Source organism: Caenorhabditis briggsae, assembly GCF_000004555.2.
Source record: "Caenorhabditis briggsae complete genome, chrIII, whole genome shotgun sequence".
In the NCBI taxonomy this organism is placed as follows: Eukaryota; Metazoa; Nematoda; class Chromadorea; order Rhabditida; family Rhabditidae; genus Caenorhabditis; species Caenorhabditis briggsae.
In genome coordinates, this window is record NC_013490.2 from 12610966 (window position 1) to 12637610 (window position 26645).

The following is a 26645-nucleotide window of genomic DNA, read 5'->3' on the forward strand; positions in this document are numbered from 1 at the left end:
ATTTGATCAAAAAATATCAAAAAAAAACTCGAAAAAAAATTTTTGATCGAAAAAATCCCATAAGGGTCCCCCCTTATGCGTTTTTTGAAATTTTCAAAACTTGTGAAATGACAGGCCCGCCGGGCCGGGCCTCCGAAATTCGGACAAAAGCCCGGCCCGTTACAAGTATGGTTTTTGATGAAAAACGTCTGAAAACGCCTCTAAAAATTGACATTATTTTGAAAAATTTTCAGTTTTTTTTTCGAAAATTCAAAATATCCAATTTTTTCAAAAAAAAAACATCTCTTTTTGGCTCTCTTTTTTTAAAACGAAAAATCTTAGAATTTTCAATTTTTCCGAAAAACTCAAAAATTTGGAATTTCGGCTATTTTTTAAAGGAAAAAATATCGAATTTTCGAAAAAAATCAAAATTTTCAGAGCTTCAAAAAATCGCTGAAATTTCTGAAATTTTTTTAAAAAGAAAACTAGTCTAGAAAATCGAAAATTTTCGAAAAGAGAAAACAAATATGTAGAGTGTAGAGTGAAAAATTGTGAAATTTCCAGAACTTTTTTCTCAAAAAAAAAAACATTTAAAAATCAGAAAAACCAGCAAAAAATTGGGTAAATATCAGGTGGTGATGGGTCCAATCACCACTGATAAAAGATAAACAACTTTTAAAAATAGTAGTGCAAAAAATAGAGAGGAGAGTAAGAGAATTAGAGAAAAAACGACTGAATTTTAGACATTTTCAAAAGGGGGACAAACTCAAATTCGAGCTTCAAAATGTTTTGGAAAATGCTAGAAAACTCAAAATAATATTTGAAATTTTTTTGTTATTTTTCGAAAATTTCAGCCATTTTTTTAATCAAAAATCTCTCAAAAAGCTTAAAATCGCCAAACTGATGCTGTGTTACAGCAATTTTTATAATAGTTTACACTCAATATTCCATATTTTTTGAACGAAAATTCCACAAAATTCAAAAATTCAAAAAAAAATCGAAAAATTCCAAAATTCTGAAAATTCAAAAAATGACATTTTTCGTAATTTTCAGAGTGGAATTTTGATTTTTTGAGTTTTCAAAGACAAGAAACAATGTCTTGAAAAGTTTAATAAATCTGCAAAACGAATGAATGAAAAAAAAAATAGAAGAAAAAAGAGCTCAAATTTCAGAGAGATAGGAGAGATTTAGAGAAAAAAAAGAAAAGAAAATCGAGAAAATCAACGATCTGGAATTCAAAAAAATTGGCAAAAATTATCAATTTTTGATGGGAAATGAGGTCTTTATGATGTGTGTGAAATTGACAAAAAAACCAGATTAAAACCTTTGAATTGATGATAAAGTGATGATAAATAAGTTATGAATTTTGGGAAAAATTTGGGGGAAAAAACAATTGAACAGGGAGAGAAAGAAAGAGAGAGAGAGATCAAAAAACGGGGCGGGAAAAATGTGAAAATTCCAGAAAAAATAGAGAAAAATCTAGAAAAAAATCCAGGAAAATTCAGAGAAAAACCAATTTTTTATAGAATTTCTAAAGATTTTTTTCGGGAAAATTCCAACAAAATAAATGAAAACTTCTATAAAAATAATCTGAAAATTATTGCATTTTTTCAGCATTTTCAGCAATTCTCAAACAATTTTTTCTAGAAAATTCCAACAAAAATAACAAAAATTAAGCCTTCATGGCGCCGCTCATCTTGTCCAACATGGCGATGACTCTGAGCTCTCTCTGCTCCAGAATCGGTGCGAATCCCTCGAGCACCGCCTGTCCAATCGATCCGTTCTCCTTCGGGTCCGGACGGAAATAGGCGAATTTCGGAAGACGTGCCTGATGTCCCAGCTGCTCGGCGACCCATTTAACGTGTCCTTTGATCCATGCCCTCTGGTTTACTGTAGTTTCGGATGTCGATTCTTCGAGAAGCGAATCCACGTTGGAAGGAAGGATTACAAGACGGGAGAGGGGCATCCATGCTGGGAATGGGTCTCCTTCTGGAAAATTATAGCCAGTTTCAGCAATTTTGATCGATTCTCGGGCTTTTAAAAGCAATTTTAGACTATTTTTAGAGTATTTTGAACCATTTTAGGCCAATTTTTGACCACGTAAAGCCTATTTGTAGCGAATTTCGAACCATTTAAAGCCTATTTTGGGTCATTCTTCACAGATTTTTAAAAAATTTTGGAAATTTTTCTTAAACTATTTTGAGCCTATTATGGACTATTTTGGATCATTTTTAGGCATTTTTCAGATATTCTAGACTGCTAACAGCCAATTTTAAGCCTATTTCAGTCTATTTCTAGCCTTTTTCTACATATTAAGCACTGTTATGGTGAATGTTAAGCCCATTTTCAGTTATATTTTTTGAGAAATTTCAGACTTTTTCGTTTTGGAATGAAATTTTGGAATTTTAAGGTCATTTTCGAGTCATTTTTAGCAATTTCAGACTGTTTTTCGTCTATGTTGGACAATTTGAAGCCCATGTTTCACCATTTTCAGTAATTTAAAACGAAATTAAGCATATTTTCAGCCCATTTTTACCCTTTTTAGCTTTTGTAAAGTCATTTTTTCTGCAATTTTGAGCTTATTATCAGCCTATTCTTCAGAGAATTTGGTGCTTTTCGAGCATTTTGAGTCGATTTCAAGCCTTTTCTAGTAGTTTCGCACCATTTTAAGAAGATTATTTTTAGCTTATTTTCAGCAATTTTCAGCCAATTTTAGTCAATTTTTGAGTCATTTTTGGACTAAAAAATGTCTATTTTTGACTATTTTCAGCTTTTTTTAAAGCCAATTTTTCAACGATTTCAGTCTATTTTCAGCCTAGGGGTGACTTCGCAATTTTAAACGATTTTTAGCTATTCTGGACCAATTTTTGAGTCACTTTTCAGAAATTTTGAACGATTTTTAGCCATTTTCAGCCTTTTCGAGACATTTTCAGCTAATTTGAAACCATTTTCAGAAAATTTCCAGGATTTTCAGCGTTTTTCAACCCATTTTAAGCTATCTTTCGGCCGTTTTTGAGCATTTTTCAAATTTTTCAAAAAAATTTTCTCAGAAAAAATGTTCCAAATTTTCAAAAATAGAGCTTTAATTAGTTGAGAATTGATTTGCTCAGAGTCGATGAAAATTGTTTTTTCTAAGGCTTCCATTCGGTCGGGAAGTTTAGCCGACCGACCGACCACCGACCTCGCCGCCCGACAGCCGACCGAACTGACCGATCGGTCGGCGCGCCGACCGTTTTCGTGCATTTGCGCGTCAACGTGTTTGCATACGCTGCATTGTATTTTACGACAAACTACTCACTAAATGTCTCGTTTGTCGTAACATAAAGTGCTTCGTACGCAAAAATTCGTGTTTTTATGCGCAAAGGCACGAAATCGGTCAGCTCGGTCGGTTGTCGGTCGGCTGGGTCGGTGGTCGGCGATTTTCGACCGACCGAAATGGAAGCCTTAGTTTTTTCTAGCCATTTTTCAGAAATTTTGAACATAGCTAGCTAGATTTTAGCCCAATTTGGACCATTTCTTTTGCGATTTTGAACGATCCCAAACTGGTTTTCAGCCTATTTTTCCATTTCAAGCATACTTCCAGCAATTCCAACCCATTTCAAGACACAACCAACTCACTATCCGCCGGATACATGCTCGTCAACCAATCGCAAAACTTCCCGAACATTGTATTCTTCTCGACGTCATCCTTGCTTCTAACCCGACTCCATTCATCGTAATCAATCACCGATAGCCACGTCTTCTCGATTTTCTCTTTTAGCTCCACAGAATCCGGATGGACCACTAAGAGATCGGCGAGGAGGTGGAACGCACGGGCGTAGCCGTCTACAGTAGCCTCGTCTGACGTTTGGAGAGACATATTCCATTCGAGCATCTCTTCCACTGACATCATCGCGTCGAAGTCGTTGCCGTAGCCAGTCTGGAAATTGGGATTGGGAGGTTAGGAGAGGGTTGAAGAAGATCAGAATCTAAGAATCCGAGAATCTGAAGATCAGAAGATCCAAAGATTCTTGGATGAGAAGATCAGAAAATAAGAATCCAGGATACTTGAGATTCTAAGATCCAAGGGTTCAAAAATCGGTAAATCTAAAGATCTGAGGGTTCGAGGATCAGAATATCAAAACTTGAGAATCCAGGAATCTTCAGATTCTAAGATCCCAGAATCCAGGAATCCCAAGACCCCAAGATTCGAGGATCAGAAGATCTGAGGCTTCGAAAATCCCAAGATCAGAACCTGATAATCCAGGAATCCAAAATTCTAGGAATCCAGGATCTCGGAAATCTAATACCTGAGGATTCGAAGATCCGAGGATCTCAGGCTTCGATAATCGGTGTTCAGAAGATTCAAGGATCCGATGAAGCCTCGCAAATTCCAAAAATCGGAGACTTCGTAGAAGATAGGTATTTCAGAGAATCCGAACCATTTTCAACCATTTCCAGCCTAATTTTCAGCCTAAAATCCCTCAAAACCCCTCCCACCTTCAATATCTCTGGTGGAATTCGATTGCGATGCTTCATCTCAGGATATCGTCGTTTATAGAAGTCGAAAACCTCGGAAACGTCCGTCCCGTCTTGACAAATCGACGCACAATAATAGGCACGAGTCAGGAAATCCGAGAATTTCGAAAAACTTTTCGATTCCGCTTCAGCCAAACTCATTAGCGTTAGAGCCGCTTTTCCGAACTGCTTGTTGGCGATTTCTCGTCCGTAACGAAGTTCCTGGAATAATTTGAGTTGGGAAAGAGTGAGAAAATTGGCTTAGAATGGCCCAAAATTGGTGCAAAATGGTCAAAAACAGTCCAAAATAGGCTCAAAATCGTCCAAAATTTGCAAAAAATGGTCAAAAACTCATGAAAAATTGATCCTAAATAGATCTAAATTAGTCAAAAACAGGCTTAAAATAGTTAAAAATTCACTAATTTTTTTAAAGCGAATTTTGAATCTTTTTTATTTGATTTCAGATCATTTTAGGCCGTTTTGGGGCATGTTTTGGATCGATTTTAGTGGATTTTTAGTCATTTTTAGAAGAATTTGGACCATTTTGAGTTATTTTTAGCGAATTTTGGACCGGTTTTGGCCTGTTTCATGAATTTTTAGTGATTTTGAGCCTATTTTGAGGAGATTCGGGCCTGTTCAGGACTGTTTTCGACTATGTTAGGCTTATTTTTGATCATTTTTGACCTATTTCGGACTATTTTAGATTATTTTAGGCTTATTTTCAACCTGTTCAGGCCCATTTTGAATCATTTTCAGCGGATTTTTGACCATTTTAACCGGTTTTCAGCCATTTCCAGCCCCCAAATCTACCTTAAAATTGTCCAAATAGGCATCAACTCTGCGTCCACCCTGTTGCAACAACACATCATTCCGTCCGTTTCGTTTCAAATAGTCACACAAGTACATCTCGAAATCGTCGTTCTCATACGTCTTCTTGTACCTCTCGAACGTCTTCTGTCTCGTGTGAATTTCGGTATTCAGGAAGTTCTTGATCAACGTTCCAAAGTCCTTGTGCCGCTCGGCCAGCTCAATCGCGTCGCCCACTTTACCCATTGCAATCAGGTCTTGGAGTATCTTATCGTTGTCAGGACGACCGTCCATTTCCGATAGGTAGAAGTCGTAGATGCTGGAAAAGAGAAAATGTGCAATTCGTGGCCTAGAATACCAGGTTTTACCCCAAAATGTACATAAAGAGCCGTGTTCTTTCACTATCCGACGCTTGTCCATCACGGAGTTCTTCCAGAATTCGCTCAGCAACCAGACGATAGCACGGAGCAAACGTTTCGGCGGTCCACCACAACGGTAGACGTGGCACCGGGATTCGGGTTCTGCAACTTTGGGAAAGGGGTTGGAAATCTGTGTTTGGGCTATTTTTTGAGCAAAATTCTATAAAAATAGGCTTAAAATAGTTAAAAATGGGCTCGAAATGGTCCAAATTCGTGAAAAATAGTACCGAAAATAGTAATTTTTGAGTCAAATTCAGCTGAATTCCGGGCTATTTTTCCGGGTCAGCCTACTTGAGACAGCTTTTAAGTGATTTTTGAACCATTTCCAGAAAATTTTGAACAATTTTGAGCGCCAAAATCCACTGAAAATGGTACCAGGAATGACCAAAAATGGTACCGAAATCCAATCAAAATGGTGCCGAAATTTGTCAATAATGGTACCGAAATCATCAAAAATAGTATCAGCTATTTTTAGTGAATATCACATTTCGGACCATTTTTATAAAATTTCGGTACCATTATTAATGAAGTTTGGTACCATTTTTCGTGGAATTTGGTATCATTTTCAATAAATTATGGTACCATTTTTTCGTGGATTTTGGACCATTTTTAAAATATTTGTGGGTTTTGGACCACTTTTCATGAATTTGGTACTATTTTCAGTGGATTTCAGACCATTTTAGATGGATTTTGGACTCTTTTAAGCTTATTTTAGATCATTTTCAATGAATTTCAAACTGAAAAACTTACTTTCTCCATGTGAAAATGGCGTCTCTGACTCCAGTAAGCAGATCACACACCGAGTGGAACACTTCCATTCGATGCGCCTTCGCCTTTGTCAATATCTCCTTATCCAACTGTTGAGCAGCAATCATTGGGATGTGATGGACCAGACCACACCGTCCAAACAGGGCGTCCTTGTCTTTCAGTCCCAAATCTTGCACTTCTGGAATTCGCAACGCCTTCTCAATGATCACGTCGAAAATCGCCGCGTTCGATTCGTCGGAACACTTCCAGGTCCAGATGGCTGAGGTGGCAGATACGCGTTCACTGATCTGGAAATCGGAGAAATCGGCTTAAAATGAGCTTAAAATAGTCTAAAATAGGCTCAAAATGACCCTAAATAGGCTTATAATAGCCAAAATTAGCTTTAAATGGTCCAAAATCCATTAAAAATGGTACCATTTTAGTGGGTTTTCGTACCATTTTAGCAAATTCTGGTACCATTTCTAGTTGATTTTGGTACTATTTCAGTGATTTTCGGTACCATTTCTAGCTAATTCAGGAGCCATATTTATGGATTTCGGAACCATTTTAGTAGATTTCGGTACCGTTTTTAATAGATTTTGGTACCATTTTAGTGAAATTCGGTACCACTTTAGTGGATTTTGGAACCATTAAAGCGAGATTTCGGTACCATTTTTGGCAATTTCGGTACTATTTTAAGCTGAATTTGGTACCATTTTCAGTGAACTTTGGTACCATTGTTAATGGATTTTGGTACCATATTTAGTGGATTCTGGTACCATATTCATGAATTTCGATACTATTTAGTGGATATGGGTACCATTTCTAGTTAATTTTGGTACCATTTTTGTGGATTTCGGAACCATTCTAATGAATTCGGTACCATTTTAAGCAAATTTTGGTACTATTTCAGTGATCTTTGATACCATATTTACTGCATTTCGATACCATTTTTGTAGATTTTGGTATTCTTTTTAGTGACTTTTGGTAACTTTTTAGTAGATTCTGATACCATTTTAAGTAGACTTTGGTACCATATTTTGTTTATTTCGTTATCATTTTTTAATTATATTTTGGTACCATATTGATAGATTTCGGTACCATTTTTCGCGAGCATCGGTACCATTACTATAGATTCCGGTACCATTTTGGTGAATTAGGGTACCATTTTTAGAGAATTTTGATACCATTTTAGTATGTTTTGGTACCATTTCCAGTGAATTTTGGTACCATTTTGAGCGATTTTGGTATCATTTTCATCGAATTTCGGTACCATTTTTAGTAATTTTTGACACCATTTTAGTGGATTTCGGAACCATTTAAGCGAGAATTGGTACCATTTTTTGTAGATTTCGGTACCATTTTTAGTGAATTTCGGACGCTTTGAGCCTATTTCGGATCATGTTAAGCGCATTTTAGACTATTTTAACGAATTTTGGACCAGTTTTAATAGATTTTGGTACCATTTTAAGCCTATTTTGGACCATTTTAATGAATTTCGGTACCATTTTAGCGGATTCTCACCTCTCCCAACATGGTGGGTCCAACTCTCATCTGAGCAACGCCTCCTCTCATTACAGTACACGGCGATACGATGATTCGATCCCAAAGACCCATATGCTTCAGAAACAGGTGAAATCTGGCTGTGAGGACTCGTTTGGCGTGTAGCTCCGTGTCCGTTTTGTTCGCCGCATCCGAATAATCAATGATTGCTGATAGGAATTGTTGAACGACACGACACAGCTCCTGATCGGCCATGTTGTGGACCTCCTGGAAAGAAAATTGGGGTTTTTGTCTGGAAAATTGGTCAACAATGAGCATTTTAGACACCTGGAGTCACAATTTTGACTTAAAAATCAGTTTTGAATGACTAGAAATGGCTGAAAATAGCTAACAACAGACCCAATTCTATTTTTATAGTTAAAATTCGGTATTTTTCAGCCAAATTTCGTATTTTTAGAGCCAAAATTTGGTATTTGTGAGCCTATTTCTAGCAATTTTTAGCAATAAAAACATGATTTTTGAGTCTAAACCGAAAACCCCTATTTTCGATAGATTTTTCTGGATTTTCCTACCTTCAACAACTCCGACGCCTTGGCCATATCCTTCTCGGCGAACAACTCAAAAGACTTATGCAGCGACTGGAATACGGGCGTCTTTGGCAGTCCAGCAGCGACCATTTCCGTCAGCAGCTCACTCAGCACACCCCAATCATCGGTTCCAGCCGCCAGCGATGGGACCACAATCTGCGTCTTATTGTACATCATTGAGCCGTCTGAGAATCCACGTGGCAGCAGGCGTACGGTAGAAACGCCGTTCTCCAGAAGGATGATGTAGGTGTACGTTTTGCCGATGGAGCATCCAATCAGCTGGTCACGAGCCGGCAGGGAGATGTATCGGTAGAGGGATAGAGCCTTTTTGGGTTTGTACAGGTCGAATGGGAGGTACAGGGAGATGGCTGGAAATTTTGGGTAACTATGACATTTCACAAATATGACATTTCGCAACTTTGACATTTCGCAACTATGACATTTCGCAACTATGACGTTTCGTAACTTTGACATTTCGCAACTTTGACATTTCGCAACTATGACATTTCGCAACTATGACGTTTCGTAACTTTGACATTTCGCAACTATGACATTTCGCAACTATGACATTTCGCAACTATGACATTTCGCAACTTTGACATTTCGCAACTATGACATTTCGCAACTATGACATTTCGCAACTATGACATTTCGCAACCATGTCATTTCACAAATATGACATTTCGCAACTATGAAGCTTTGCAACTATGACATTTCGCAACTATGTCTTTTCACAAATATGACATTTCGCAACTATGACATTTCGCATCTATGTCATTTCACAAATATGACATTTCGCAACTATGAAGCTTTGCAACTATGACATTTCGCAACTATGTCATTTCACAAATATGACATTCCGCAACTCTGGCATTTCGCAACTATGACATTCCGCAACTCTGGCATTTCGCAACTATGACATTCCGCAACTCTGGCATTTCGCAACTATGACATTCCGCAACTCTGGCATTTCGCAACTATGACATTTCGCAACTATGACATTTCGCAACTATGACATTTCGCAACTATGTCATTTCACAAATATGACATTTCGCAACTATGAAGCTTTGCAACTATGACATTTCGCAACTATGTCATTTCACAAATATGACATTTCGCAACTATGACATTTCGCAACTATGACATTTCGCAATTATGACATTTCGCAACTATGACGTTTCGCAGCTATGACATTTCGCAGCTATGACGTTTTGCAACTATGAAGCTTTGCAACTATGACATTTCGCAGCTATGACGTTTTGCAACTATGAAGCTTTGCAACTATGACATTCCGCAACTCTGGCATTTCGCAACTATGACATTCCGCAACTCTGGCATTTCGCAACTATGACATTCCGCAACTCTGGCATTTCGCAACTATGACATTTCGCAACTTTGACATTTCGCAACTATGACATTTCGCAACTATGACATTTCGCAACTATGACATTTCGCAACTATGTCATTTCACAAATATGACATTTCGCAACTATGAAGCTTTGCAACTATGACATTTCGCAACTATGTCATTTCACAAATATGACATTTCGCAACTATGACATTTCGCAACTATGACATTTCGCAATTATGACATTTCGCAACTATGACGTTTCGCAGCTATGACATTTCGCAGCTATGACGTTTTGCAACTATGAAGCTTTGCAACTATGACATTTCGCAGCTATGACGTTTTGCAACTATGAAGCTTTGCAACTATGACATTCCGCAACTCTGGCATTTCGCAACTATGACATTCCGCAACTCTGGCATTTCGCAACTATGACATTCCGCAACTCTGGCATTTCGGTTTGTACAGGTCGAATGGGAGGTACAGGGAGATGGCTGGAAATTTTGGGTAACTATGAAATTTCACAAATATGACATTTCGCAACTATGACATTTCGCAACTATGACGTTTCGTAACTTTGACATTTCGCAACTTTGACATTTCGCAACTATGACATTTCGCAACTATGACGTTTCGTAACTTTGACATTTCGCAACTATGACATTTCGCAACTTTGACATTTCGCAACTATGACATTTCGCAACTATGACATTTCGCAACTATGACATTTCGCAACTATGTCATTTCACAAATATGACATTTCGCAACTATGAAGCTTTGCAACTATGACATTTCGCAACTATGTCATTTCACAAATATGACATTTCGCAACTATGACATTTCGCATCTATGTCATTTCACAAATATGACATTTCACCAATATGACATTTCGCAACTATGAAGCTTTGCAACTATGACATTTCGCAACTATGTCATTTCACAAATATGACATTCCGCAACTCTGGCATTTCGCAACTATGACATTCCGCAACTCTGGCATTTCGCAACTATGACATTCCGCAACTCTGGCATTTCGCAACTATGACATTCCGCAACTCTGGCATTTCGCAACTATGACATTCCGCAACTCTGGCATTTCGCAACTATGACATTCCGCAACTCTGGCATTTCGCAACTATGACATTCCGCAACTCTGGCATTTCGCAACTACAGGGTCCGCCAAAATTACGTGTGCAAGTGTAGATGACGTTATCTCCAGAAGTAGATGTGAGATTAAGACGAAATTTAACAGATAGTTTATTTCAACGCTTGAAATCATAATTCAACAAAAATTATTCGATTCTACCTCCTTTGGCAGCGACCACGGCACGAAGTCGTCGAGGGAAGGCATCAATGGTGGCACGCAGGTATTCGACGGATAATTTGTCCCATTCCTCAGACAACGACTTCTTCAGGGCCTCGATATTTGCATGAGGTCTTGCGCAGACCTTATTCTGCAGAACTCCCCATACGGAGTAGTCGAGCGGGTTCAGATCAGGCGACGAAGCCGGCCATTCGTCCTTTGGTATGAAGGCGGGGAAGTGGTCCTTGCACCACTGTTGAGCCATTTTTGCGGTATGAGCAGGCGCTCCATCTTGCTGGAAGATGTATTTCTTCTGACCGAAGTGGTTTTGAGCCCACGGTAGCACATGCTTCTCCAGAATCTCCTCAACGTAGTATTTTTGGTTGATTTTCACGCCTTTATCAACGAAAACAAGCGGACACTTCCCATCATAGCAAACCGCTCCGAAAACCATGATGCTCGCAGGATGAGAGGCTCGATGGATTGTTTTACCACGCTCAGCTGCTTGTTGAATATTTGTGGCCAGCACTCGGTGGTTTTGGCTATTAAATTCAGCCTCGACACTGAAGAGTTTCTCGTCCGAGAAGATGGTGATAAGATGATCCTTTTTGCGCGTGCCAGCGAGAAGGCGCTTCGCTTTGATGAGCCGTTTCTCCTTATTGGCTTGGGATAGAATAGCAGCTTTTGTTGCTCGATAAGAGGTCATCTTCAGCTCTTTTCTGACAATTCTCCTCATTGATGTATAGGAGATATCCATGTCATCTGACATCTTTTTCATGGAACGATGAGCATTTCGCCTGACTTTCTCCCGGACGGCCTTGACTTTCGCTGGAGTTCTTACAGTCCTCGGTCTTCCTCTTCCCGTACGGTCCTTGAGGTGGCCAAGCTGGTTGAAACGACGGATGGTCGCGAAAACCGTGTTTCGGTGCACTCCGAGTCGTTTAGAAATGTCTCCTTTGCTTAAACCTCGCTTGTAAAAGTCGACGATCAGAGTACGATGAGGACTTGCCGCTGTCATTTACCTAAAACATAACCGATTGGGATGAAACTTGGCAAACTAATAAATAATGAAATAATTAATAAAAATTTTAAAAAATTGCGCACCAAAAGTGCGTCAGTGCGCAGCGCCATGGCGTCAAAGTTGTGCACACGTAATTTTGGCGGACCCTGTATGACATTCCGCAACTCTGGCATTTCGCAACTATGACATTCCGCAACTCTGGCATTTCGCAACTATGACATTCCGCAACTCTGGCATTTCGCAACTATGACATTCCGCAACTCTGGCATTTCGCAACTATGACATTCCGCAACTCTGGCATTTCGCAACTATGACATTCCGCAACTCTGGCATTTCGCAACTATGACATTCCGCAACTCTGGCATTTCGCAACTATGACATTCCGCAACTCTGGCATTTCGCAACTCTGGCATTTCGCAACTATGACATTTTGCAACCATATTTTTAATGTCAAAAATCCGTATTTTCAGAGCCAATTTTCATATTTTCAAGCCAAGATACAGTATTTTTGTGGCTGGAAATTAGGAATTTCTAGCTTCGAAATAACAATTTTTCAGGCCAAAAAGACCTTTAAAAATTCAAATTTGCCTCCAAAATGAGATAAAAACTCACCAAAAAACGGATTAACAATGATGATTCCATCGGTTCTCTCTGCACTTTTCGACTCGGCCGTGTCTTTTGGAATGCACAGAGTCGAGTTAGAGTAGACTTGTGGGTCCTGTTTGGCGAAAAGTGCTCGATGCTCATTGATAGGGATCTTGGCGGACCAAACGAATTCCGTCGGCTGTTTCGTTTGCCAATCGGGTGGTAGCCAGACGATGAACAGCGAGACGAGGGGGGTGTCTTCATGAGTCCCACCAACCAGACACATCAGACCACCACGAAAGACGGAGACGTCGATCAGATGCGAACGGACTAGGTTCGGCACGCGCTGGAATATAGGAAATTAGGGGGTTTAGAAGATGAAAATCTGGATTTCCATGGTCAAAAAGTAAGATTTTTAGCTTAGAAATGTTAATTTTATACTCGAAATAACAGATTTGGGCTCGAAAATACCGATTTCTGGCTCAAAAAAGCATGAAAAAAATTGCATTAAAAATACTGATCTTAAGCTCAAAAACTTGATTTTTAGACTCAAATCATTAGATTTCGAGAATCGAAAACCCAAAAATCGCAAATTTCGTCATTTTAAGTAGATAAAATCCAGTTATTTTAGTCAAAAAATCACATTTTTTTGCTTCAAAAATGACAATTTGGGTCATTTTCAGCCAATTTCAGCTATTTTTTTATGCAGTTTCAGGCGATTTTCAGCCATTTTTTCGTGCAAAATCTAGTAAGTTGAGTCAAAAATTCACATTTTCAGCTTCGAAAAGTTGCAATTTTCTCAGAAATTGGACTTTTAAAAAGCCTTGAATGATCCGAATCCGTGGAAAATATACGGTACCAAAAATGGTCATTTTTGAGCCATTTCAACTGAATTTCGGATTCAGGAAAACATTTTGGGCTATTTACAGTGATTTGCCAACCATTTTCGGCAAAATTTCAACAATTTGAGCCCAAAAATCCACTAAAAATGGTACCAGAATTCACTAAATTCGTCACTTTTGAGCCATTGTAGTGATTTTGGTACCATTTCCCATGGATTTTGGACCGTTTTTGGGGGTTTTTGACCGAAAACTGCGGGGTTTTTAAATGCTGAAAATGTGAATTTCTAGCTGAAAATCTGAATTTTCAGAGTCAAAAATGAGCATTTTCCTTGAAAAACAAAATTTACAGCTAGGAGGTTTTCTGAGAGTTTCAGCTGCTCGAAAAATCAATTTCTAGAAAATTTGCAATTTCAGAGCACAAAATTGACAAATTTCGTCATTTTTAGACCCAAAATCTCGATTTATAGAGCAAAAATCCAAATTTTTGAGCTTAAAACGGCAAATTTCAGTTAAAAAATACTAATTTCTAAGCAATTTCCCGAATTTTTTCCAATTTTTTCTAGCCAAATCTAGTAATTTGAGTCAAAAATTCACATTTTTAGCTTCAAAATTGACAATTTTCGGTCATTTTCGATCATTTTAAAGTCGATTTTCAGCCTTTTTCAGCCATTTTTATCATTTTTCGGTTAATTCGGACGATTTTAAGCATATTTTTGACTATTTTAAGTTCATTTTAGCCCTTTTTTTCGTCATTTTTCATGAATTTTGAATCATTTCGGGCCTATTTCGGACTACTTTGGATCATTTTACGCATATTTTTAACCATTTTAGTCCTATTCCGCACCATTTTTAGCCTAGTTTTAACGAATTTTGAACCTTTTTTGGGCTGTTTCGCATCACTTATAGGTTATTTTTGACTATTTTAGGCTGCTTTTCCCCCCTTCTCCCCAATTCCCACCTTCAAATCCTGCTCAAAAAAGTAAGTGACCCTCTGCTGAAAGAATTCCTTCGTCTTCAACGTCCACACCTCCGATGGCTCCAACATATTGAACACCGAGAGGAGGTCCGGCGACACTTCCACCACCAAAAGTGCATTTTTGGACTCAAAACTGAACGAATTGGTGACCAGCGATGGGTTTTCTTTGGATAATCCATTTCCACTGCTGAAGATAATCGAGGAGAGACGTCTTCTGAATCCCTGCGGCTCTCTTCCAATCACTTTATGACATTCTAGAGTCCCAGTCTTCCCAGAATTCTCGCCTTCTCCGTTGATAAAATAGATGGTTCCTGAGGTGGTTGTTAGCAGGAAACTGGCGGATTTTCCGTCGGCTGGCTCATCGGTGAGCTCCAATTTCAGTGCCACCTCGCTGTTGATGTCCAGAACCTTCTCGATGTAATTTGAGGATTCGATCGATGTCCAGTGGCGGAGAACACCTGGAAATTTGATGTTTTAGCGTCGAAACTTGATATTTTCAGCCTTAAAAACCTTAATTTAAGTCTAAAAGTACACTTTTGGGCTGCAAAATTCATATTTTTAGATCAAAAAATACGGATTTCAAGGCCAAAATTCGTATTTTTGAGGCGAAAATCCGGTATTTTCAGGCCAAATTTTCGCATTTTCAATGTCAAATTTTCGTATTTTCAGAGCCAAAAATCACTATTTTTTATAGCCGAAATCGCGTATTTTTAGGCCAAAATTCGTATTTTTGAGGCGAAAATCCGGTATTTTCAGAGCCAAAAATCACTATTTTTGAGCCAGAATTTGCTAATTATAGCTGAAAATCGTATAATTTTTGAGCCAAATTTCGTATTTTGGAGCCAAAAACACCATTTTTCGGCCCTAAAACTAGAAATTACAGCTCGAAAAAAGGCGATTTTTCAGAAAATACGGATTTTATGACAAAATTTTCGCTTTGCCAAAGTGCTCTATTTCTGAGCCAAAAATCGCTATTTTTATAGCTGAAAATCGTAATTTTTTAGCCAATTTTCATAATTTTTGAGCCAAAATTCGCTATTTTTGAGCCAAAAATACTGATTTTTAGGCCAAATTTCGTATTTTTAGAGCCAAAAATACACATTTTTGAGCGCGGTAAATTCAATTTTCACTCGAAATTCTCAATTTTTACCTTCTGGAGAGACGATAACGACGCCTGGAATGGGAAGTTTGGTGCTTGATGAGATTCTGGAGCCATCGTAGACGACGACACACTTGGAGGAGCGTGGGAGGCCGCTGGTGGGGAGAGGGAGCACTTGGGGGATGGTGGCTCGGTTGGAGGACTGAAATTTCGATTTTTAGCCACAAAAATTGTACTTTCGAGGGTTTTTTGGTCTAGAAAGTTGGAAATTTTTTAAGGTTTTGGGACCCAAATTTATGATTTTCAGCATTAAAATTTGATTTTGAAGGGCAATTTTGGTCCGTAAAGGTTTTGGTCCATTAAAAAAATCACGATTTCCAGCTATTCAAATTGCCAAAAATGATGATTTTCACTAAAATTTCAATTTTTGGTTAAAATTTGAAAATTTTTAAGAATTAAAAATTCCAGAAATCTTCAAGTTTCAAGTTTTTCGCCCTCTTCTGGACATTTTGAACCCGAAATTTTCAATTTTTGAGCTCAAAATTAGCCATTTTTGGTTCTAAAACCCACTTTAGCCCTCTCCCAAATGAACATTTGATTCCGCGACATCACCCAACAGTGCCGCTCGTTCAGCGACGCACAATTCGACGGAACATCGGTTCGATGTGCTGAAGCGTGCCAATCTGAACGATTTTTTGCATTTTTTGACGATTTTTAGCTATACAAACTGTTTAAAAACGCCTCTTTGACGAGCGCTGGGTACTCTATAGGCACTCCATCGAGCGTCAGCTCCAGTTCTTTGTCTGGCGAGATTTTGAAGTGCTGATAGGTGGGATCCAGCATTTTTATCTTTTCTGAAACGAGAATTTGCGGAAAGACAGTGAAAAAATGAGAAAAATCGGTGAAAAACGACCTAAAAACCACAAAAAAATGATGAGAAAATACGAAAAATGGAGTTTCCCGCCAATTTTTTCTGTCGTCTTCTCGGGACCCAAAAGCTTCCAAGGGGTGTGCGCCTATAAGAAATTACGGTTTTTGGAGCGACTTTTCGACCGAATAATAAGGAAAAATCAAGACTGAAGACTCAATAAACGAATTGAAACGAATAAATTTTAAATTCCCTCATTTTTCCGGGTCATCTGGCGGTCGCTGACGCATTTTCCTCGCACCGAAAGCGCGCAAACCCCTCTTATTTTCCAGGTGGCGAGAAACGGAAAAAATATGGGTTATTAATTGAAAAATGAACGAAAAAAGTGCTAGTCAGCTGAAACAGAGCGATTATTTGCACGCGTTGGAAGAAGAGGAGACGGTGAGAGATTTACAGAAAATTCTGGAAAAATTTTTTTTTTTGCTAAAAATTTTTTTCAGGAATTCTACGAAGCCATCGATCCAGCGCAACCGTCAACATCGAATGCGTATCGGAATGGTGAGAATTTTCTTCTGAAAATTTAGCTGAAAAATCCAAAAATTGAAATTTTTGAAAAAAAAGTTTTCCAAAAAATTTTTTTTTCAATTTTTCCTCTCAAAAACCCCAACAAACCTCAAAAATCCCAAAAATTAGATTTCCAGAAAAATTCCAATACGCCCACATCCCTCAACACCTCACTCCACCGATTGCTCAGCATAAAAGTCGCCTGAGGGCCCTCCGACAAACCTCCGACGCCATCACAGAAGCGGCAAAGAAAAATGGCATGCAGACGGTGGATAGGGTGAGATTTCGATGATTTTCGAGTGAAAATTCGGCATCTTAGACCCAAAAAACCCCCCGGAAACCCCGATTTTCGACCTGGTGGCCTAGAAAATTGGCAATTGGCGAAATTGGATTTCTAGGCCACCAAATCAAAACTACTGTTTTAAGCTCAATTTTTGAGTTTAAATTGTAAATTTCATCGTTTTTATGACAAAAATTATATCAAAAATTGATATAGATGGCCTAGAAATTGGAAGATTTGGATTTCTAGGCCACCAAAACCAAAAATCGAAATTCTCGATTTTTTAGCGACTTTTAACCCAAAATAAGCGAAAAGGTCACTTTTGGCTTATTTTTGGCAGTTTTCCACTCAAAAAACCCCCTGAAACACTGGTTTTTGACCTTATGGCCTAGAAAACCAGAAATTTAGATTTCTAGGCCACTTTTAAAAAACTGGATTTTTGATTTTTTTTTAAACCCTAAAATAGGCTGAAAATGTCATTTTTGGCCATTTTTCCGCTCAAAAAAGTCCCAAATTTGCCATTTTTAGTCTATAACCCCCAAAAAATCCCAATTTTTGCAGTCCGGCTCCCGCTACGTGGTCCCCATAACGATGCAAGCGCACCCCACCCAACTAAACGACTATATTCTACCCGAAAAAGACGATATTCTGAGTCGTAAGTGCCAAATTTAAGATTTTCAGCCACTTTCAGCTTTTTGAAATTCCAGAAAACTCCCCGTTCCCCTACTGTATCCATTGTCATTCGATTTTCAAAACGTGGCGAGGATTCGAGTATCATGTGCTGCAAATTCATTTAAAGTAGGTCAAGAATAGAAAAAAATGGCCTAGAAATTCTATTTCTAGCCCATGATCAGCGAAAAATGGCTTAGAAATCCAATTTTTTGGGTTTCTAGGCCACCGCAATTGGTTTTTATAGTGATTTTTGCCATAAAAACCGTAAAAATCACCCCGGAAAATAGTCTGGTGGCCTAGAAATTCGGAAAATTTGGGTTTCTAGGCCACCAGAGAAGATGGCCTAGAAATCCAAATTGTTCGGTTTCTAAGCCATCCAAATGGATTTTTCATGTAATTTTTGTCACAGAACGATAAAAATAAGCCCATATCCGAAAAAAAATCTGCTTAGAAATCTCTGCTGGCCTAGAATTCCTAATTCCTAGGCCACCGGACTCAAAAATCGTCTATGTTCCTAGTCGTAATACTGTTTTGGCAGTTTTTACGCATGGAAACTCTCAAAAAACCCCAGAAATCGCTTATTTCTGATGATGGCCCAAAATTATTTCTGATGATGGCCCAAGAAATCCAAATTTTCTAGGCCATCAATTGAAAATTGGAGGTTTCGAGCCATTTTTGATTTGGAAAGATCACTAAAAGTGGTTAATAAAGCTTAAAATGACCTAAACATTCGAAATTTTCAAAAAAAAATTCGGTTGCCTAGAAAATGCGAAATTTGGATTTCTAGGCCATGAGCTTTTTTGGGCTTCCTAGGCCATCTAAATCGATTTTTGGGGTGATTTTTGGCTCAAACATTGAGCTAAAACCACTTTTCAGCTTAATGGCCTAGGAATCCATAATCCAAATTTCTAGGCCACCACTCTATTTTCTCTTCCAGATACCGCCCGTTTCGTTGTTATCACTGTACAAAAGAGAGCTTTTACACGGAAGAGGAAGGCCGTTTTCATTCCAGCACATCTCATCCGAATGAGGAGATTACGGTAGGTGGAGTTCTCTAGGCCATGGAGGTTTTTCTAGGCCACCAAGAACCATTTTTTTCAGTTATTCAAGGATTTCGACGTGGTGAAGGAGTCGGCAGCCGAGCAGGCGTTCAAGCAGGTCTTCATGATGTGTAGAGACGGGGTGAGTGGAGTGTTTCTAGGCCACGAGCTTCCTTTCTAGGCCACGAGCTGAAAATTTCTAGGCCACGAGCTGAAAATTTCTAGGCCACGAGCTGAAAAAAAAAAGATATTTGGGGGTTTTTTGGAGGTTTTGGATGCTAAAAAAACGTCAGAAAAGCATGAAAAATCGATGTGATGGCCTAGGAAATTTCAATTTTCATACTTTCAGACCATGGCCGAGAAATTTGGATTTCTAGGCCACGTGCTAAAAATTGGGTTTCTGGGCGTTTTTTCGAGGTTTTTGGATACTAAAATTTATGAAAAATTCGTTGAAAAGCACAAAAATGAATTTGGTGGTCTAAAAAACGCCTGGTGGCCGAGAAATTCAGAAATTTGGGTTTCTAGGCCACAAGTTGAAAATTCTTGTTTTTGGGTGTTTTTAGGCTTATTTTTAGCGTTTTTTCGAACGAAAACGTGTTGGACGAGCTTGGTGGCCTAAAAAATTTGAAATTCGGATTTCTAGGCCATGCATTTTTTTTTTCAGCCATTCGTCACCCGACAGCGTATCTACGAATGGGAACAGCAGGCGACTCGAGAAATCATGAAATTTCACTTTTTGAAATTCAAACGACCCATCGTAGTGACCAAAAAGTTGTAAGTGCGCTCTATTGATAACTTTTGGAGTTTTCAAATTTTTCGCAGACCTACAGTATCCCGAGAAATTCAAACCGAGCTGACGAGCCTTCGAATGATGATACCACAGATTTTAGAGGAACAACAACAACAGCTCCATCATGCTCCGCCCATTTTTCAGAGGCTCACCATGACGGTAAGCATGGCCTAGAAAATGCAAAATTTGGTTTTCTAGGCCACCATCTGAAAAATTGGGTTTCGGGGTTTATTTCGCCGAATTTAGAGCCAAAAAATCGCTGAAAGAGCCCTAAAAACTGTTAAATTAACAAAAGTTGAGAGTTTTTGAGGCTGATGGGCCTAGAAAATTGGAAATTTGGATTTCTAGGCCACCACGTGAAAATTGGACTCCTAAGCCAGTAAGGGATTTTTAAGCCAATTTTTAGTGAACTAGGGGATATTTTGACAGTTTTATGACAATTATCACAATATTTGAGATAAATGGCCTAGAAATCCAAAATCTTGGATTTCTAGGCCACCACTTGAAAATAGGTTTCATGGGTTCGCTTTAGCGTATTTAAAGCTAGAAAATCGTTGAAAAAACACTAAAAACTGGGAAATTAACAAAAGTTGGAAGTTTTTGAGGTTGATGGTCTAGAAAATTGGAAATTTGGATTTCTAGGCCACCACTTAAAAACTGGGATTTCGAGAGTTTTTCAACGAATTCTAGGGCCAAAAAACCTTTAAATTAACCCTGAAAACTTGAAAAATGATAAATTTTCATAATTTTAAGCCTGATGGCCTAGAAATCAGGAAATTTGGTTTTCTAGGCCACCACCTGAAAAAAGTGGATTTCTAGGTCAATAAGTGAATTTTGAGGCAATTTTTTGAGACCTGGGGGGTTATTTTAACAGTTTTATAGCAAAAATCAGAAAAATTTGCAATATTTGTGAATGATAGCCTAGAAAATCGGAAATGTTGGATTTCTAGGCCACCACTAAAATCTCCTATTTTTCAGGGTTATCACATTTCAACACCACTTCTAAGCGTAGGAGGACGTCCCAGATCGACAGCTACGCAGCGGGATGAAGATCCCAGGGACCGAGAAAAAGTAGGGGATTTTGGGATTTTTGGGATTGGTGGCTTAGATTTTTCTAGGCCACCAAAATTTTTTTTTTGAAATTTTGGAATTTTTTCAGCGAGTCGCCGCACTGATGCATGCTGTTACAACGTCTCATAATCAATAATTGATGAATTTTTGAAATTTCTGAAATTTTTGAATTTTAGAGTTTTTGTAAAATTCCAATTTTCGGATTTTTCAAATTGTTGAAAATTTGAAAATTTTCAAAATTTTCAAAAATTTGAAAAATTCCAATTTTCGGATTTTTTGAAATTTGAATTTTTCGAATTTTTTTGAAATTTGAATTTTTCGGATTTTTCAAATGTTTGAGATTTCGATATTTTTTGAATTTTTTGAATTTTTGAAAAATTCCAATTTTCAGTTTTTTGAAAAATTTGAATTTTTGGATTTTTATTTGCTATTTTTTGTCAATTTTCTCACATTCTTCCAGTCATCTTGTCAGTTTTTCTTTTTTTCCCCCCAATTTTTCTGATTTTTCCGTCTTTTCTTAACCAATTTTAAAATATTTTTCCTCTTATAAATCAGTGTTTTTCTCACAATTTCCCCTCTTTTTTCTGAAATTTCAATTTTTTGAATTTTTAAAGCTTGGATTCCAAGAAAAAACATGCAAAGATACATGTGAGAATATCTGGAATTTTAGGTTTTTTTTTGAATTTTTTGAAATTTTAAACCTTTTCAGCACCAAAAAATCGATGAAAATGGATATTTTGGACATTTCTGGACGAAAAATTTGGATTTTCAAAAATTTATTATCTGAAAAATTTGAAAAAAAGCCAATTTTTGCTGAAAAATTCAAAATGTTCAAATTCCCGCCAAAATTGAAAATTCAAAATTATCAATAAAAATACAATTGTGGCCGACATTTTTTGAAAATGTTGAAATTCTGAAAATCTGGAATTCTCGAATTCTGAATTTCCGAGATTCCGAAATTCTTACATTTTTTGAAATTCTTAAATTTTTTGAAATTCTGGAATTTTGAGTTTTTCAAAATTTTCGACATTTTTAGAATTTCGGATATCGAAGTATCCGAAATTCTAAAATTCCGAAATTCTAAAATTTTCAAATTCCCGCCAAAACCAAAAATTCGACAATAATTTTTTGGAAATTCTGAAAATCTGGAATTCTCAAATTCTCAATTTCCGAGATTTTGAAATTTCGAAATTTTCAGAATTTCAAGGATTTTAGAAATTCAGGATTTGAAATTTTTCAAAATCTCGAAATTAGAAAATTTTAGATTTTCAAAATTTTGCGATTAGGAAATTTCAAATTTTGAAAATTTCAAAAATTTGAAAAATTTTAGAAATTCAGAATTTTAAAAATTTTCAAAATTTCAAAATTCTGGACTTCAAAAATTCAGAAGTTCAAATTACAAAAAAAAATCAAATTTTTAGATTTTTCTAAACATTTTAACCTGAAAAAAATTGGATTTTTCTTCAAAATGACCCCGAAAAGTGCATTTTTTCAACAGAAAAAAATGACCTTCTCCCGAAAACCGACGCCATAAATTTCACAAAAAAAAAGAAGAAGAACACATTTTCTTTTTTTTTTCATTTTATGAAATAAATTGTGTGATGACCTCTAATGGAATAGAAATTGGATTAGAATCTTTTCTTTTGTAAATCATATATAGATTCCTTGAAGATCTTATCGAAATTTCCACTTTTTTGGATTTTAAAAGTCGAAGAATCTAGGAATCTTAAAATTCGAAAATTAAAAACCTAAAAGTCGAAACATCTCAAAATTTAAAAATTCCGAAATCTTGAAAACTAGGAATCTCGAAATTTGAGAATCCAGGAATTTTAAAAAAACCAGTTATCTAATAATCCATAATTCTAGAAATCTATAAATTTTCAATAATTTCAAAATTTTCCAAATTTGCCATTTGTAGACTTCTCTGAAATTTTGAAAAATAAGAAAAAATTCCAAACCTGAAGTTCCGAAAATTCAGAAGTTCTGGAATTCCGAATTTCTGAATTTCTGATTTTCCAAGTTTCTGGGATTCTAAGATTCTTAGATTCTAAGATTTTGAAACTACAGGATTTCAGAATTTTGATTTTGAAATTCCGAAATTCTGAAAATCCGAAATTCTGAGAAATTCAAAATTTCAGATGTTCTGGAATTTTGAAATTCTGAAATTTTTAAATTTCAGAATTCAGAAACACCGAGATTTCGAAATTCTAAAGTTTTCGAATTTTGAAATTTTAGAGTTCCTGAGATTCAGAAATTTTGAAAATTTTAAAAGTCCGAGATTTTGAATTTCCTAGATTCTGAAAATTCAAAAATTGAAAAAAAAATATTTTTTTGAAAATTTTGTAAATCTAATTGTAATACATAGAAAAAAAAATCTAAATCTAAAAATCAAAGAATTCTAAGATCGAAAATCCAGAAATCTAGAAATCTAGAAGTCTGAAAGTCTAGGAATCCGAAGAAAATCTCGAGATTCAAGAATCCAAAAAATCTTAAAATCGAAGAATCTAAAATTAGAAAATTCGAATATTTCAGCATTTCAAAATCTCGGAATTTTAAGATTTCAGAGTTTTAGAAATTCAGAATTTCGGAATTTCAGGATTTCAGAATCCTGGAATCTCAGAATCTAAGAATCTAAAATTATCAGAATTTCAAAATCTCGGAATTTCAAATTTTACTAATTTCGGAATTTCGGAATTCCAGAATTCCAAAACATCTCTTAAATTCAGCGATTCCGAAGTTCCGAGTATTTAGAATTCCTAATTTCTGAAATTCTTGATTTACGAAATTCTGAATTGTTGAAGTTATGAAAATTTTAAGATCCTCAAGTTCTGAGATTTCGAAATCTGAAATTGCGAAATTCGAAAAATCAGAACCTCTGCATTTCTGAACTTTTGAATTTTCGAGTTTTTCAAATTCCGAAATTCTGAAATTAGTAAAATTTGAAATTCCGAGTTTTGAAATTCTAATGATTTTAGATTCTGAGATTCTGAGATTCCAAGATTCTGAAGTCCTGAAATACCGAAATTCTGAGTTTCTAAAACTCTGAAACGTTCGAATTCCGAGATTCTGAAATGCTGAAATATTCGAATTTTCTAATTTTAGATTCTTCGATTTTCAGATTTTTTGGATTCTTGAATCGCGAGATTTTCTTCGGATTCCTAGACTTTCAGACTTCTAGATTTCTAGATTTCTGGATTCTCGATCTTAGAATTCTTTGGATTCTTGAATTCTGTATTTCCGAAATTCTGAAATGCTATTATTCTGAAATTCCGAGATTCTGAACTTCAGAAAGTTCGAAATTTCTGAAATTCCGAAATTCTCAAATTTTGTATCAAATCCCCAAACCATACCCCTCTTCCGGCTGTGTAAACATTCCCTCTAAAGCTCTTTCTCCTTTCTCTGCGTCTCTCACTTCCCCACACTCTCTCATCCCATCCCATCCATCGGGAAAATTGGCGCAAAACGGTCGGTGTTGTATGTCGACGTGTCCATCATAGTCATGTACAGTTTTCTGTCTCACTGTCTGCGTCTCTTTTTGACAAACACTCTCTCGCCTTCCTTCGGTCAGGGAGGGAACAGGTCAAAGCGGGCTTTTGAACTAGAAATTTCGATATTTAAGGCAAAAAATTGATTTTTGGATAGCTAAATTTGAATTTTGTTTGAAAATTTCGAGCTAAAATTTTGAAATTCAATGAAATTTCGAAATTCAAAAACCTCAAAAATTGTCATTTCCGAATTTCCGAATTTCTAAAATTTCTGTTTTTCTGAATTTCTGAATTTCCAAATTTCTAAATTTCCAAATTTCTGATTTTCTAAATTTCTGAATTCCAGAATCTCTCAATTTCTGAATTTCTGAATTATCAATTTTTTTTTCAAAAATCACATTTTTTCAAATTCCCTCCATTTTCCATAGAACCAACTACACCATGAATATGCAATTAGTTATTCTCTTTTCTCTCTGTTTCTCTAATTTTCTCACTCATTCTTTCTCTCTCATTCTATTGTTCTTTTTGACTCATTGTACATAGTATTGGTTTGATTGATTTATATGTACCCAGTATTTGACTTTCCATGTGGCTTTTTTTTTAACTTTTGACCTCAAATAACTCGGCTCAAAATCAAAATATTTTTACGAATCAAAATGTAAAATGTAAAACTTAAAAAATGCTTCAAAATGATATCGAATTCGGCTAGATTCATAGCTTTGAGCTGCGAGGCCTGTGGCACAGCCAAGCCGCGCGCTAAGCGGTTGGCCCACTGTTGTAGGGCCTGTAGCTCAAAACACGGTGAACGAAGTTGGATGAATTTAGTATTATTTTGTAGCTCTAGTCAATTTCTACATTTAAAATTTTTGAATCGCAAAGAAATTTCAATTTTGAGCCGAGTTATAAGCTTTCCAAGACTGGTTGTGTCAGTTTTTTCGGCATACACCTACAAAACTAGCTCAAACTTCTTCAATTCACCTCAAATTTCATGAGTGTACTGAACAAAACTAGAGCTTCATTTTTGTAGTTGACAACTTTTTTAGGCAAACGCGCTCCAGCGAGATATGCCATGTGGAAGTCGGCGCGCCGCGAGCCTAGGGTGGGAGGTGGCGCCAGCTCACCCATCGGCTTCCAAGCGTCATATCTCGCTAGAGCGCGTTTGCATCAAAAAGTTGAAGACTACAAAAATGGAGCTCTAGTTTTGTTTAGTACACTCTGAAAATTTTAGAAAATTCAAAAAAAAGTTTTAAACACTTTTTAGGGCAAGGCAACCTGACTATACTCAAAAAATGCGAATTTTAAGTGTCTCATAGTTTGAGTCTCTATGAAAGGACTTTAAAATTAAATTATTTTTCTGAAATTTTCAGGTTGCAATAATCAAAACTAGAGCGTCATTTTTGTAGTCTTCAACTTTTCTGTAGCTCGTTGGGTTTTTGAGTTAAATACGTCTTTAAAGTTAAGAATAGGTGGAGGTTTATGAGGTCTAGATCAGCGTTTTCATTGGAAATCTTCCTTTTTTGTTGGCTTTTTGTTTTCATCAAACCCAATACCAAAAACCAATAAGAATCAATTTTTGACAAGGTAAACAATTGCTTCCTTGTTTGACACTTTGCACAAACCAAACGTCAGAAAGACTACTAAGAACAAAGGACGAAGAGTTCAGAAAAACAAGATGATCTAGACCGCGTAGCTCCTCGGCCATCAATTTTACAAAAAAGTTGTCAACTACAAAATTGAAGCTCTGATGTTGTTCAGTATACTCTGAAAATTTTAAAAAAATTATTCAATTTCAAAGTTCTTTGTAGTGACTCAAACTTTAAGACACCTAAAAATTGGCATTTTTGAGTAAAAGACAGTTTGCCTCGCCCATAAAAGTATCTTAAATCAGCAGGATTCAACTAAATTGTCTTGAGTAGATGAAACAAAACTAGAACTTCATTTTTGTAGTTGACAACTTCTTTGTGCAAACGCGCTCTAGCGAGATATAAGCCTTGGAAGTGAGCCCTAGGCTCGCGGCGCGCCGACTTCCACGTGGCATATCTCGCTGGAGCGCGTTTGCCTAAAAAAGTTGTCAACTACAAAAATGAAGCACATGACTTGTTTAGTCTATGCTGAAAATATCAGAAAAATATCAAAAAACTTAAAAAGTTAGAGCTAGTTTT

The 26645-nt window shown here is 36.8% G+C and overlaps 2 protein-coding genes across 2 annotated transcripts; one reads left to right on the forward strand and one right to left on the reverse strand.

Annotated features, from left to right (window-relative positions):
* Positions 1–1651: 1651 nt before the first annotated feature.
* On the reverse strand, positions 1652–16556 carry Cbr-npp-15 (the record flags this gene model as incomplete). The annotated part of the gene is made up of 13 exons (XM_045244543.1): positions 1652–1968; positions 3598–3898; positions 4459–4698; positions 5287–5602; positions 5652–5810; positions 6453–6757; positions 7974–8219; positions 8525–8907; positions 12824–13142; positions 14597–15072; positions 15765–15915; positions 16284–16396; positions 16442–16556. 13 exons carry the CDS (start codon positions 16554–16556, stop codon positions 1652–1654), a joined length of 3441 nt encoding a protein of 1146 aa, XP_045094817.1.
* Positions 16557–16953: 397 nt separating this feature from the next.
* Positions 16954–21134, forward strand: CBG12286 (the record flags this gene model as incomplete). The annotated part of the gene is made up of 11 exons (XM_045244544.1): positions 16954–17022; positions 17082–17139; positions 17283–17422; positions 17987–18080; positions 18133–18223; positions 19035–19137; positions 19199–19279; positions 19802–19911; positions 19960–20086; positions 20906–20998; positions 21087–21134. 11 exons carry the CDS (start codon positions 16954–16956, stop codon positions 21132–21134), a joined length of 1014 nt encoding a protein of 337 aa, XP_045094818.1.
* Between the last annotated feature and the right edge of the window lie 5511 nt (positions 21135–26645).